This window comes from Cynocephalus volans, chromosome X (assembly GCF_027409185.1).
Source record: "Cynocephalus volans isolate mCynVol1 chromosome X, mCynVol1.pri, whole genome shotgun sequence".
NCBI lineage: Eukaryota > Metazoa > Chordata > Mammalia > Dermoptera > Cynocephalidae > Cynocephalus > Cynocephalus volans.
The window spans coordinates 76590876-76605019 of record NC_084478.1 but is presented as its reverse complement, the minus strand read 5'-3'; the positions used below and the strand labels follow the sequence as shown (position 1 = coordinate 76605019).

At 44.6% G+C, this 14144-nt stretch overlaps 1 protein-coding gene across 2 annotated transcripts in view; it reads right to left on the bottom strand.

The window, feature by feature from the left end:
* AR (androgen receptor) overlaps nucleotides 1–1903 on the bottom strand; it is a 170620-nt gene extending 168717 nt beyond the window's left edge. For both annotated transcript variants that reach the window (XM_063083972.1, XM_063083973.1), the window contains exon 1: nucleotides 408–1903. In XM_063083972.1, the coding sequence (XP_062940042.1) occupies nucleotides 408–1903 (1496 nt within the window). The remainder of the gene's footprint in view (nucleotides 1–407) is intronic.
* Nucleotides 1904–14144: the final 12241 nt, after the last annotated feature.

Genomic DNA, 14144 nt, shown 5'->3' with positions numbered 1-14144 from the left:
TGGGACCTTGCGGAGGGGAGGGAAAAAGGAGTGGAGGGCCTAAGGGTTTTATCTCCGAAAGTGGCACTTGCAATCGGATTTAAGTTTGGGGCCCAAGGTACCTGAAGTACCTGAAGGTAGGGAGGATTCTAGGCGACTGGGGGAGTTGTTAAGGAATCTAGAAAGGCAAGCACCAGCACCCAGAGCACGCAGCAGGGATTTGGGGCGCTCAGGTTTAACCTTTGGCAGAACGGAGTCCCCAGGAGGGCTCCAGATTTAGGGCAGCTCTTCCTGCGAAGAAGAAGTCTTGCTACGAAGACTGCCACGGGCAGTCGTTTCGCGGTAGGAGGAGCGGCCAGATACTTCAGAACGCAGAGTGACTCTGTGTCCTGGGCCGAAAGGGGACATTTCTGAAAGGAGAAACTTACCGCATGTCCCCGTAAGGTCCAGAGTAGCTCTCCATCCAGGGGCTCATCTCGCTTTTTACACAGCTGGGACTGGGATAGGGCACTCTGCTTACCACGCCGCCGGGGTACCACACATCGGGTGCGGGAAAGTCTCCTTCCTGGCCCGCCAGCCCCTGAGGTGGCCTAGCGTAGCCGTAAGGGGCTACGGTCCCTGCCTCGCTTGCGCCGCCGCTGCCACCTCCGCCACACGGCCCATACAACTGGCCTTCTTCGGCTGTGAAAAGAGTGTGCCAGGAAGAGGAGGCGGCCGCTGAGGGCGAGCTGGAGCCGGGTCCCGCAGCACCGCCGCCGTGCAGGCTCGCCAGGTCCCCATAGCGGCACTGCGCCGCCGCGGCAGCCCAGGCGCTGCTGTAGTCCAGCGGGTTCTCCAGCTTGATGCGGGCATGGGGATGGTGAGGTGGCGGAGGGGGCGGCGGCGCGGCCAGAGCCAGCGGAAAGTTGTAGTAGTCGCGACTCTGGTACGCTGCTGCCTCATCCAGTGCTCCGGACTTGTAGAGAGACAGGGTGGACGGCAGCTCATGTGTCCCGGAGCTCCCTGCTTCGCCGCTGCCGGAGCAGCCCAGGCTCTCGCCGTCTAGCCCTTTGGCGTAACCCGAATACTCAGCAGTCTCTTCTGTGCCCTTGCCTGGGCTATCGTCCAGCAGAGAACCTTTGCATTCGGCCAGAGGGGCGCAGGGAGTGGGACGCATAGCGGGTGGCCCTCCCAGGAGTGGGGCGTACATGCAGTCTCCCCGAAGCTGTTCCCCAGGACTCAGATGCTCCAACGCCTCCACACCCAAGCCCATGGACACCGACACTGCCTTACACAACTCCTTGGCGCTGTCAGAGATGGTCGAAGTGCCCCCTAGGTAACTGTCCTTGGAGGAGGTGGGAGCCCCAGCGGCCTCCCTCGCTCTCCCGCTGCTGCTGCCTTCAGATACCGCCTCCTGCCGCTGCTGCTGAAGGAGTTGCATGGTGCCGGCCTCGCTCAGGATGTCTTTAAGGTCGGTGGGGCAGCTGCTTAAGCCCGGGAAAGTAGGGCCCAACAGGGACAACGTGGATGGGGCAGCTGAGTCATCCTCGTCCGGAGGTGCTGGCGGCTGCTGCGGCAGCCTCTTGCCTGCGGCCGCAGCGGCTCCAGATTCTGGGACGCGGCCGCTCTCGAGGTGGCCCTCGGGGGCTGGCTGCTGTTGTGAAGGCTGCTGTTGCTCATGCAGGGCCAGGTAACCTGTGGCGCTTCTGCTCTGGGCTTGGGGAGAGCCATTCTCACCCTGCTGCTGCTGCTGCTGCTGGGGGTTAGTCTCCTGCTGCTGCTGTAAACGGGCGCCGGGAGGTGCTGCGCTCGAGGCCTCAGGGTGCCGGGGACCCGGGTTCTGGATCACTTCGCGCACGCTCTGGAACAGATTCTGGAAAGCTCCTCTATAGGTCTTGGACGGCGGCCGGGGGTAGACCCTCCCCAGCCCTAATTGCACCTCCATCCTTGAGCTTGGCTGAACCTTCTATCTAATTCCCTTACCCTACCTCCCCTTCTTTTGCTCAGAAGAGTTCAACAGGCTGCAAAGATGCGGTAGTCCCTGCAGCTAGTTGCCCACCTGCGGGAAGCTCCAGAGACAGAAACTTGAAGGAGCAAAAAGTGCTCTGATAGCCTCAAAGTCTCCTGCAGAGGAAGACACGCGCTGGACACGATCTACCCGACTAGGCTCACGGTCTGTCCTTAAATACTTGAAAGGTAGATTCAAAAGATGCTCAAATCTTGAAAAAAGAAAAAGAAAGATCCTCCGCCTTCCAAATTCAGTGTCCACTGAAACAGGTGCAAATAAGAACTGGGTTCTTTTCTTTTCGTTTTGTTTTGTTTTTGGCTACTGAGGCCCTGACTGCCTTTTCATCTTTTGATCTCTGGCTCCACTTTCAGAGTGGGGTGGAAGGGAGGCAGGAGGAGGTGGAAATGGAGTGGGGGGAACCAGGGGGCCCTCCCGACGTGCCTAACCAGCCAGGTCCTGGCTGCAGTGCTGAAGCCGCTCCCCGGTCGCCCGGCTCCCAAAAGCCTTCTTTGCAACGGGCAGCTAGCTCGCCCGCTCACAGCCAAAGGGAGTCACCTCTTTGCAAACTTGGGCTGGCAGCGCTGGGCCGACGTGGGGCGGGGGGGGGGGGGGGTTGAAAGGGTTGTGGGGAGGCTGGCAGAGAGGTAGCAGACGGAGGCAGCTGCAGGACAGGAGACGGGCCGGGGGGGGGGGGGAGGGGCGGGGTGGAGGGGAGGAGGACAAAGGCAACCGTCAGTCCTACCCGGCACTTTCCTCTCTTCCTCAGAGTCTCTAGCAGCTTTTAAAAACTTCACCGAAGAGGAAAGGGCAGCTCCGGGGCGGCGGCTTCGAAGCCGCCGCGCTGCAAGAGGCGTTGGCTGTCGCTGGAGCCCGGCTGGGGCTGGCGTGGTGCGTCCCTTAGGCTCCTGTACGGCACTGGAGTGGCTAGCTCGGTCGTTTTCCCTCCGTCGCCTCCTATGACTCCGGGCTTGCTCCGGACCCTCAGGATCTCTCAGCAAGCTGGCTCCCAGGGATCTGGGAGGGGGCGCTAGGAGGTGGAGAGCAAATGCAACAGTTTGCTAGTCGGGTCCCGCCCCCGCCGGGCCGGCCTCCTTGCCTTCCCACCTCCTTTCTTCCTCCCCTCCCCTTTCCTTTTCTCCCCTCCCCTCAACGCGCGCTAACGTTGGATGGCTTCGGAGAAACAAGTGCTGGCGCAGCGTGGGTGAGAGCAGGAGAGACTCGCTGTAGCCCTGGAGGACCCTTGCTCTCTGAATACCTCCTGCTTTCCCGAATCAAGGATTTAGGCGCCAGGGCTGAAGCTTTAACCTGGATCTTTACCTTGAGGACCGGGCTTACCGGGCTAGGGATCTCACCAAATTTGGTTCAGAAGCCCAATCTCAAAACAGACACGGGGGCGAGGCGGGGGGAGGGGGGGCGGTGATAGGAGTAGCAATTCCTAATGGCTGCCAGAGGTTTTTTTCAGGGCTGATGGGGACGCGCAGACGGGCGAGTCTCCTACAAACTGAGGAACAAGCCATGCTTGCAGAAACCTCATTCATAGCGGCAGACTGGGCCTCGTGGCACAAGGCCATTTGCTCTGGAAACCCTCGACCCCAGGAACCAGAGGCCATTCTGCCTTTTCTCTGTCCTTCTTCTTGTCTGGAATTGCCTCTAACCACGCACTTCTTGCTTATCCAGACGTGCAAAGGCAAAATAACCTAGACATGCAGGCAAACACAAATACCGGAAACACTTGCCTTGTACACAGGGGCCCTCGATTTTGCCCAGGACTTTGTAAACGTTTGCTTGTGTACAGGCCCTTGGGTTTCCAAGTCGCCTTTGCATATTTTAAGCTTTCCAACTGCACTATCCAAGAAACAGAACCTATATAGGGCTGCTTTTCTCCTTTTGATGGACAGCAAGGAGTGGAGGGTGGTGTGGGGTAGGTACTGCAACTGCTCCTTTGTAGACGAGGTGCCATAGCCCCTGTGTAAAGATGGGGATGCACGTAGGAATGGAAAGGTAAATCTATAAGGAAGAAGGTTGCCTTATATGTGAGCAGAGGCCCTGAGCCTCCTTAGCTTTTAAATTTCTTAGACCCCTGGATCTGGCCAGGGTCTCCCTGTACCAAAAGGCACATGGAGATTTTTTCCTGAGCCTCTTCCACTTTTTACAGACTCGTATAGAGAAAAGAGAAATTGTAACTTTATTTTGTGCACAGCCAAACATCATGGGCCTTTACTTACCTTGACCAAAGGAGGTAACTCAAACGTAAAGGCAAGGAAGAATGGACATGATCAGCTGTATTTCACAGATGAACAAGCTGAACCAAGGACATAATTTGTTCTATGTCTCACATTAGTAGAACCTAAACTAGTCTTCCATCCCATTGCTATTTTAGCTAGACCCATCAATTTTATGGGCACTTGGGAAATGCCTATAAAGGAACCTTCCAGAACACAAAGGCCTGAGGACCCTTTCACCTGAGGAAGTGAAAAATTATCCCCTGAGATTTAACAACTGCAGTCCTGCCTGGGCATACCCCAATCATAATCTCTTTATTGGTGAGGAATCTCACAAATCACTCCTTGTGGTAAAGAAGTAGTCTTATTCATAGACATGTCAATCTGTAACATGGCTAATTCTCAATAGCCTATTGTAATGAGAAACAGGAATGTTTAATTGAAGTGTACAGATACTCTGAAAAGCTTATTTGAATAGTCATCATAACCTCTAATCCCAACAAAGTTTTTAGCAAGGAATTGAGTCAGCTGGCAAGATGGTAGAATGGAATGAACATAGGTCTTAGAGCCAGAAGAACTATCTACAGACTGACAATGAAGGGGGATGTTATGGCAGTAAATGAACAATGGGGAGGAGTAAGGAGGGAAGTTAGAAGCAACAAATCCTGAAAAAAAAATTGAATTAAGGTGTAAAATAATTCTCAAAAGTTACCCTTTAAGTAAATGGCAGTTCAACAGACATTCAAACCCAGGTCTGAAGGATTCCAAAGTTCATGGTGCTTCCACAACACCAAAATTTTCAGTTTCCTCATCAGAAAATTGCATACTTACCCTCAGAGGGTATTGAGTCCATTAAAAGAGATCAGGTGTATAGAACAAATTCGTAAACAGGAAATCTTAAGGATCACCGTATTATTTTTTATGTTTAAAGGTGGTGCTATCCACAATTATACCATTATCAGGAAAGGTTAAGTATTGTGAGCATACTAGAGACATATACTTTGTTTGAATTTTGAGCTCTGATCCCCCATCTCAAATCTCATTTTCTTCCCATTGCTTTCAAGAAGATCAAGAGACAACTGCTGAAGAAAATTATATAAATTCAGTGCTTGTAGAAGTTTTCTTATTCTTCTTTCTCCTTCTCCTCCTCCTCTTCTTTGCAATTTTTTTTTAGCAATCTAATAGAACCAGTAGTGTTCTCTCAGGTCAGTGGAGTTGAGGATACATTTCTGCTGTGGGCTTCCTCTGCAATTTCAAGGGAGCTTTGTTAATGGAATCTTCCCTAGTTCCTTGCTCTGGAAATCCAGAATGAGCTGATCTTTGGAAAATGATGGACACATTCATCAAGTCCTATGGGTTTTACTTCCTAAATATCTAGCAAATTTTCCCGCTTCTCTTCATCTCTGTTCCTGCCAACCTAATTCAAAGCACCATCCTTTCACACCTGGACCACTGTAAATGGTCTCCTTCCTTCCACTCTTACTTTCCTAGAGTCAGTTCTGCTTTGAGCAGCCAGAGGAATTTTTTAAACAGCCTTATTATGATATAATTAACATACAATGAACTGCACATATTTAAAGTTGTACAAAACGATAATTTTTGACATATGCATACACTTAAGAAACTATCACCCAAAGATGACAGTGAACATATCTATCATCCCAAAAGTTTCTTTTGTACCTCTGTGTTTCTTCCCTCTACACCTTCCACACTCCCCCTCAGGTAACCAATGATCTACTTGCTATTAGTATAGATTAGTTTTTATTTTCCAGACTTTTATATCAATGGAATCACATAGTATGAGCTCTTTTTGGGGGGTCATTCATCTTTCACTGACCATAATGCCCTTTACGTCCATTGAAGCTGTTATGCATATCATTAGTTTGTTCTTTCTTATTGCTAAGTAGTAGTACATTGAGTTGTTGTGACACATTTTGTTTATTCATTTACTTGTTGATGGACATTAGTTTGGTTTTTTTTTCCCATTGGGGGTCTATGCAAATAAAGTTGCTATGAATATGCATACAAAAGTCTTCATATGGACATATGCTGTCATTTCTCCTGGGTAAACACTTAGTGGAATAGGTAGGTCAGAGGGTAGATGTATATTTACCTTTATAAAAAACTGCCAAACTGTCTTTTGAAGTGGTTGTACTATTTTACATTTCCACCAGTATGAGAGTTCCAGTTTCTCCACATCCTCACTAGCACTTAGTGTGTATGGTCAGTCTTTTTAACTGTTAGTGAGATATAAGTGTTTCTCATGAAAGCAAGTGTTAATGAGGTTTAAGTTTTTCTCATTTAATTTATATTTCTCCAATGAATAATGATGTAGTGCATTTTTCATGTGCTCATTTTTGATTTATATACTTTCTTTGATGAATACTTTGCCCCAATTTTTAGCCCGTTATCAAAATTGGGCTTCTTATATTTCATTATGGAGATTTTAGAGTTATTTATATATTTTGGAGACAAGTCCTTTATCAGAAATATAATTTAACAATATCTTTTCTGTCCATGGTCTGCTTTTATTTTTTTACCAGTGTCTTTTAAAAAGCAGATGCTTTTGATTCTGATGAAGTCTAGTTTATGAATTTGTTCACTTATGGATTATGTTTTTGGTGTTAGATCTAAGAAATCATTTTCTGACCCAAGATAACAGAGATTCTTACCTGTGTTTTTGTCTAGAAGTTGTATAGTTTTCAGTTTTACATTTACGTCTATGATTCATTTCGAGTCAATATTTGTAAACAGATATCCAGTTTTATGTATAGATGTCCTATTGTTTCAGTGCCCTTTATTGAAAAAAACTATCCTTTCTTAACTTAATTGTCTTTGGACCTTTGTCAATAATCAATTGTTAATATATGTTTGTGTAGAGGGTTCTTTTAGAAAGTTGAATCTGGCCATATCATTTCCCTACTTAAATCTTGTCGCTGGCTTCCTATTTATTTTAGTATAAAAACCCAAATCTTTAACCAGATCCTACATGATCCACCTCTCTGACCTCATCTCGTACCACATTTTCTGCTGCTTTCTGACCTTCACCCACACTGGTCTTTATTCAGCTCCTCAAAAGCCCTGTACTCCTTTCCTGCCTTTGCATATGCTAGATCCTCTACCTGAAGTGCTGGTTCATCCTTCTCCCTATTTATCTAGTTAATACCTGTGCACTTCCAGGAAGACTTTCTAAACCTCCTAAGCTAGCTCAAGTCCCCCACCCACCCACATTTTGTTATGTTTCAACAACACCCAGTATTTCTCCTTTGGAGGACTTCTCACATTCTGTTTCCCTCATTGGACTGTAAGTTTCCTGAGAGAAGGGACCGCGTTGGGTGTTTGCTAATCATTGAATCCTTAGGACTCAGCCTGGTGTGGCACATGGTCAGTGCTGAATAATTATCTGTTAAATAAATGAACGGATTTTATTTCCACAGAATTAAAATTCTGTTACCAAACTGGAAATTTGGCTTTGGAGATTTTCGAAAACCCTTGTGGTTTCAGCATGCTTAGGAATATAATAACCCTTTTTCCAACCTCCAAGCAAAGTAGAGAATCTGTTCAATTCATGCATTGAATGAATATTTATTACGCACTTACCATTTGCCAAGCTCTGTGCTAGACATTTGGATTCAGTGATGAATAGAACACTGTAGACTCTGCCTTTGAGGTGCTCGTTGATGGTTCAGGAAGGAGAGTGAAGAGTCATTTGAGCTGGGCTAGAGATGAGTGGGGCTTATGAATAAACTGTCAGAGTTCTTCCCTCTGCTGATTTGTATACATCTGCTATTACTTCCACATAGAGGGTTATAAAGGACTGCTTTCTGATATCATATTTTCTTCCTGCCTCTCAATGTTGGAGTCTTCATCTCATCATATCTTTTCCCACACCTCTAGCCCTAACTTCTCCGCTGGCCACTCTCTTCCAGGTTATCTTCAACAGAATTAGAATGAGAGGATTATTTCTAAAAAGGCAATTCTGACAGCATTGCTCCTCTGCTCTATAACTTTCAAATGCCTGCACCAGAAACTTCAAATCCAAATGGCTCCTAAGTAACAAAAATGAGTGAAGAGAGCCTGGTATTAGAGAGACAAGGGTGTGGGAAGGCTATGGCCAACTAGAGAGCAGATGCCCCATCTAAAGTGAGCAGCCACCAGTTAGCTCCAACTGGTTGTCACCAAGCAAAAATGAGGACTCAGTGTTCCAGATGTTCCATTATTTTCGAGAACAACAGCATTCCAGATTTTAATGTGAAATCTCTTGATTTTTAAATGTTGGCTACTAATTCAGATGAATTAAAAATATCATGCAGGCCAACCCTTTGCAGGCCAAACAAAACATGTCTGTGGACAAGAATCAGTTTGTAGCTGCCAATCTGAAACCTCTGGCCTACAGGTTCAAGTCCAAGTTCCATAGCCTAGCCTTTAAAGTCCATCACAGTTAGGTCCCAATCTCTCTGCAACCCCTTCTCCCACCTTTTTCTCCTGCCAACCACTCACTTCTTCAGTCATATCTTACTTCTTGTGCTCTCTCTGAATGCACCCTACACTCCCAGATCTGACTACCTTTGGGGCATGCCGTTCCCTTTTACTGAAATGTTTTTCCCTTCCTTCGTTCATGACCAAATTCAACACACAGCTGAGATGCTGAGTTCTCTGAGAAGCTTCTCTGGATTTATTAATCAGAATTAGTTTATATAACACTTTATTCTTATCTCCTTTATAATACTTATCACAATCAGATATGTATTATAATTTTATACAGATGTAGATGTATAGATATAGATCATACTTCTCCATCAGACAGTATCTCCCACCTTGTTCATTGCCATTCATTCATTTTTTTATTTGTTCAACAAATGTGTGGAACTCCTATTGTATGCCAGGCAGTCTGGTAGGCACTGGATAAAAGCTCTAAATGTTCCATTTAATCAAAATATAGGGGTAAAATGCTAAATGTGAGCATATTGCAAAAGTGGTATAAGAAAAAGAGAGGTTAGTCTATACCTCTGCTATTTTACTGTTAATGATAGATAATTCACTAGGAATTCACTGTGATATACTAGCATTACAGGAAGTTGATAATTACTTACTATTGCATAAGAAACCAGGTGAGTAGGGATTATCCCTATTTTATAGAAGGGGTAAATGAGGTTCAGAAATATTAAGTAATTTGTCCAAGGTCAGTCAATTGACAGGAGGCAGGGCCAGTACTATGAACCTAGATGTTCTATTAAAAAGAAACTGATCTCTCACTACTATACCTCAGCTGCCTCTCTGATCCTATGGCAAGGTGTCCTGTCCATCCACTATATGTGGACCAGACATTAGGTGAGAAGGAGCATTATTAAATATTCCATAGCAAGGCATTTTATAACAGAGTTTTATTGTTTTTATTTTGATAAAAAATAAAAATACTTTCCACTGCTATTTGTATGCCATCTGACCTTTGGCTTAATCTTCTTAGCTACTTTGGGCCTTGTTTTACTTTTTTTTTTTTTTTTTATAAAATAGAGATGATAACTTTCTTCTTGATGACTTGTAAAAAAACAAGTAAAATAATGAATGCAAAGGAAATGTGTAATAAGGATTATTATAATTGCTTGTTTGCCAATTATGTGTCAATATGTATATTACCTGTAATCATTGCAACAGCTCTTCAAGGGTAGTATTATTGTTTGGTATTATTCCTGTTTTAAAGATGACAATATTGAGGCAGAGCTAGAGCTTGGGGCCTGGTCTGTTTGACAGAAAACAAAATGTCATATTGCCTCTCGGGCATTAGGCAACAGTTAATTACTGCTATCATCTGTATAGAGCTATTTACTTTTCAAAATGCCTAAGGATATTTGACCCCAAGTTTAGGTGCCAGGGATAACATTTGGGATTCAAAGTTTAAACTCCACATTTAAAAGATTTCAAAACATATGAAGCAGAGGTCAACAGTTGGAAATCAGTTTAGCAAGACCCCTTTTCTTCTCCACCCACATCTCACTCTTCCCCAGCAAAAAGGCTCCATCTCATTCTAGTGGAGAAATGTCCTTGGCAGCATTCTTTGCTGCAAAACACCTTTGCAGATGGCAATATACAGGGACTCTTGGCTTATATTCATCTCAGCTCCACCAGGTACTAAGGAGGGAATCAATAGCTGCCAAAAGGGAAAATGATTATCAATCAGAATATATGTCAGCTACAGGCCTTTAAGAATGGAGTGTTCTGAGGAAATCAGAATAAGGCCAAAAGATGCGATTGAGACCACTGCTATCTTTCATAGTAGCGGGACCTCCCTATAAAGTTCAAAGATAGGAGTAGTGAGCCACTGAATGACTGCTACCACACCCACGTTATTTCTCTGGATTAACAAATAGGGAGGGTGCCTTCACTCTGTCGCTGTACCTTCTCTCCCTGGCAACAGTAATACCACCTGATCTTTGTATAAGACACTGGGTTTCACAAGGAACATTTGCATATAATACCTCAGTTAGTTTTCATAACAACTTTTGGAGTTAAGCAGAGCATGCATTATGATATCTGCAGAAGAGGAACCTGAGCCTCTGACTGAAGTGACTTGCACAAAGTCATCTAGCTTTTCAGATGCAGAGGAATATGGGGCCAGCAATCTCTTTTGTCAGAGTTCTTTCTTCCACACCAGGCTTTTCAGTGATTTTCCTCCCTCAACAAGTTTCCCCAGAGACACAAATTGTTTGCAGCTAACTGGACACTTTGTTTAGGGTTGGACTAGCTCTATTTTGACATTGGGACAAATTTTTCTGGCAGCTGCTTCTGGAAATGGGTGACAGTGAAGTCACAAGGGAGTAGGGCGGAGGACATGTTACTGGAGGAGTCTTAAAATTCCTTCTGTTGTCTTCCACTACATGCCTCTCCTTCAGAGAAGCATACCATATCTCATAAGCTCCTGAGATAACGCCCCCACTCCCTTAGTTTCATCCTGATCCAGGGCAGCTAACAACTTAGGATATTATGAATCAATCTGTGAACATCAATACTTTCTTTAATTTCTGGCTGAGTTGAAGTATAAATCAATGAAAGGAAAGAGCATCATTCTCTCATACTTTGGAAAGTAGAGAGTTCTCAGTAGGAATTCTTACACTTTACTAATGAATCACAGACAGTGCTTTGCTATTTGTTAGTTGAAAATCTGTTACTTTATTTAGACTGATGATTCAAGCTCATGTATACTGAAATTTTGAGCTATTATGATCAAAGTCATAAAGAAAAGCAAATAGTATTTTCCAACAGACCAAAACTGATTATATTCTGATAGGACTGCATAGGATACAAATTCTAGCTATTTTCCTTCCTAAATCAACTTCAATCTGGGACAAAGTGGATTCAAATGCAACGATCAAATACTATCTTCTCAGTAATCGTCCCTTTGTCTCCCTTCCAACATTACCATTCCTTAGTCACCTGCTTTCCCACACTGGCCAAAATGCAATTGTGTGTGCTGTGGCAATGCCCAGAAAACTTGTACGCAAAGCTGTTAAAAAGAGCCCTTGTCATAGATAGCAAACCAGGACAGGGATATGGACACAAACGTAATATAGTATTGCAAGAACATTTGGACTGTGTAATCAAACTGAAATGAAGAGACTCATCAAGGACTAACTAGTTTGTGATACTGTTATACAAGTTGTATGGGACAGTAACAGCTAACATTTATTACATACTTACTATGTGCTAGCCATCCTTCTAAGAGCATCACATGAACTAACTCTTTCAATGAAAGGAGTGCTTATTCTGTGTTCAGCCATTTTTCAAACTATCTTATGTAAATGAACTCGTTTAACCCTCACAACAATCCTATGAAAAAGGTACTATTATTACTCTTCTTACACAGATGAGGAAAGAGAACCTCAGAGAATATAGCAACTTTTTCAAGGTCATACTGGTAGTAAGTGATAGAGTCGGATTGGTACCCCTGAAACCTGGCTCTAAAGATTATGTTATCCTTACAACTAAGTGATATTTTTATATCATCTGTGAGGGCCTTTTCTCATTGTCAAAATGCAGAGAAACTCGCAACAAGTAACTGCCCTTTTCAGAGCACCTACTATGTACTAGGCATGCTCTCAAGAAGTTCACAATATAAAGCGAAGACCCAAGCTCACCATTTTTCAACGTCAGTGGAATGGACTTTTATTTTGTCGAAAAATAAGAACAATTGGGACATGATCAACAGTTTAGAGTTTTGAAAGCCGTTTTTTTTTGGTCTAATCCTAATGTATTCTATGAATTCAGCTGGGGAGGTTCTGCCCTCCCTCCTTCTTCTGTTTTTTTTTTTTCTAATTCATTTTTCCTTTCCTTCCTCTTTTTCCCCTCTCTTTCCTAATACACACTTATTTTCCAGTAAAGGGAATAGCACAATTTTGCTCTAACTAGGCCCTTGTAGATGCGCCCCCAGGGCCTGCTGTTAAAACCAGTGTAGAATTGGAGAGCAGGAACTGTTGTACTAGTTGGTGGTCCAGGCACAGTAGTGGGCTGTGAAAAACCCTCATCTGTTGTACTGATGCCTGATCTGTTGGTTCATTTGGGAATCACCTTGATTTTTCTTCCTCCGAATAGAGACTCATCTAAGGCCAGGGAAGTCCTCACTGACTCTATCTGAAAATGCTCTATATGCAAACCCTTTGGGATGGCCACTCGACTGAACCACAGCCATGAAAATGTGTTTCCAGCTCTTCCGCTGTTGCATGATAGTCCACATTGCCAACATAGATGGAACCGGCATCAGCCTCCATCTTCTCCACAGTTTATATAATCACTGGGCCAGCATTGCCTGGAAGTGGACTTATAGTCATCTGCTTCTCAACCTTGTTTTGTAGTTCCTTCAGCTTCTCAGCTTCTCCATCTTCCTGACTTGAGCTCCAGGTTCTCAATGGTGCTGTTTATCGTGTTACCCTCCAACAATCCAGGTTCCTCTTTCTCATCCTGGCTAAGTGGGTCTCCAGAACCAGGCAGAGTGCCCAGAGCTCCTGGTGGGGCACAGAACCCAGGTGGCTACTCTTCTGGCTCCAGCTCCAGCAACAGCTCCTCAGGCCCCAGTCTCTCAGATTCCAGATTGTTCCTGTGGTCCCTTGTGCCCCCCAGTGTCCCCCTCCCTGACCCCTCTGGTGATGCCAGGCACAAGATGGCATCACCACCCCAACCCTGACTTCTATGCCACAACCGCAGCTGCTGCTTCCACCCTGGAAAGGTATTTTTATTCTTATTTCACAGATAAGGAAACTGAGACTCATAGAGTTTGTTACTTGCTCAAGACCACACAGTTTGAAAATGATAGAGACAAAATTCAAACACCTTCTGACTTCACAGCTTGTGCTCTTTTAGCCATAATGCATGAAATGAAGGTCTTGATCACCTTGGACTCAAAATGGCTATGCTCAGATACTGTGGTAGTGACTTTAGGCATATATGTTCTGTCTCTCAATTGGTTAGAGGAAACATTTTGGATGCTTTAACCTGCCATCTCTATCAGTGAGAATCACTAATGCAAAGTCAAGATCCCCCACCTTGGGCTAAGACAACAAAATTCATGAATAATTCAAAATCATAGTACCTTGGTATGTGTTCTAGCTCTGATTTGACCCTCAATAAGTCTTTGCATTGCTTTGTGCCTCAGTTTCTCCAGGGGACCTGGTTTGCTGTCTCCAAATAGCACTTGGCTTGTAAGTTCTGTCTTAAGAAATTCATATATGAACACATATTAATATAAATAAAAGCAGAAAATACTTGTACAATAGTAAGATTGTGTAAATATAAAAGCTCACTAATGATGTGTCTTTGGTTTTGATAAATATGGGGCTTTATTAGTTAGGAGTCCTGGTTGCAAGTAATAGAAGACCAGTTGAGCTCACTTAAGCAAAAAGAGAAATTTAATAACTTAGCCCACAGAGCTACTTATGATCAAGTCTACAGGGATGTCTCACAGAACC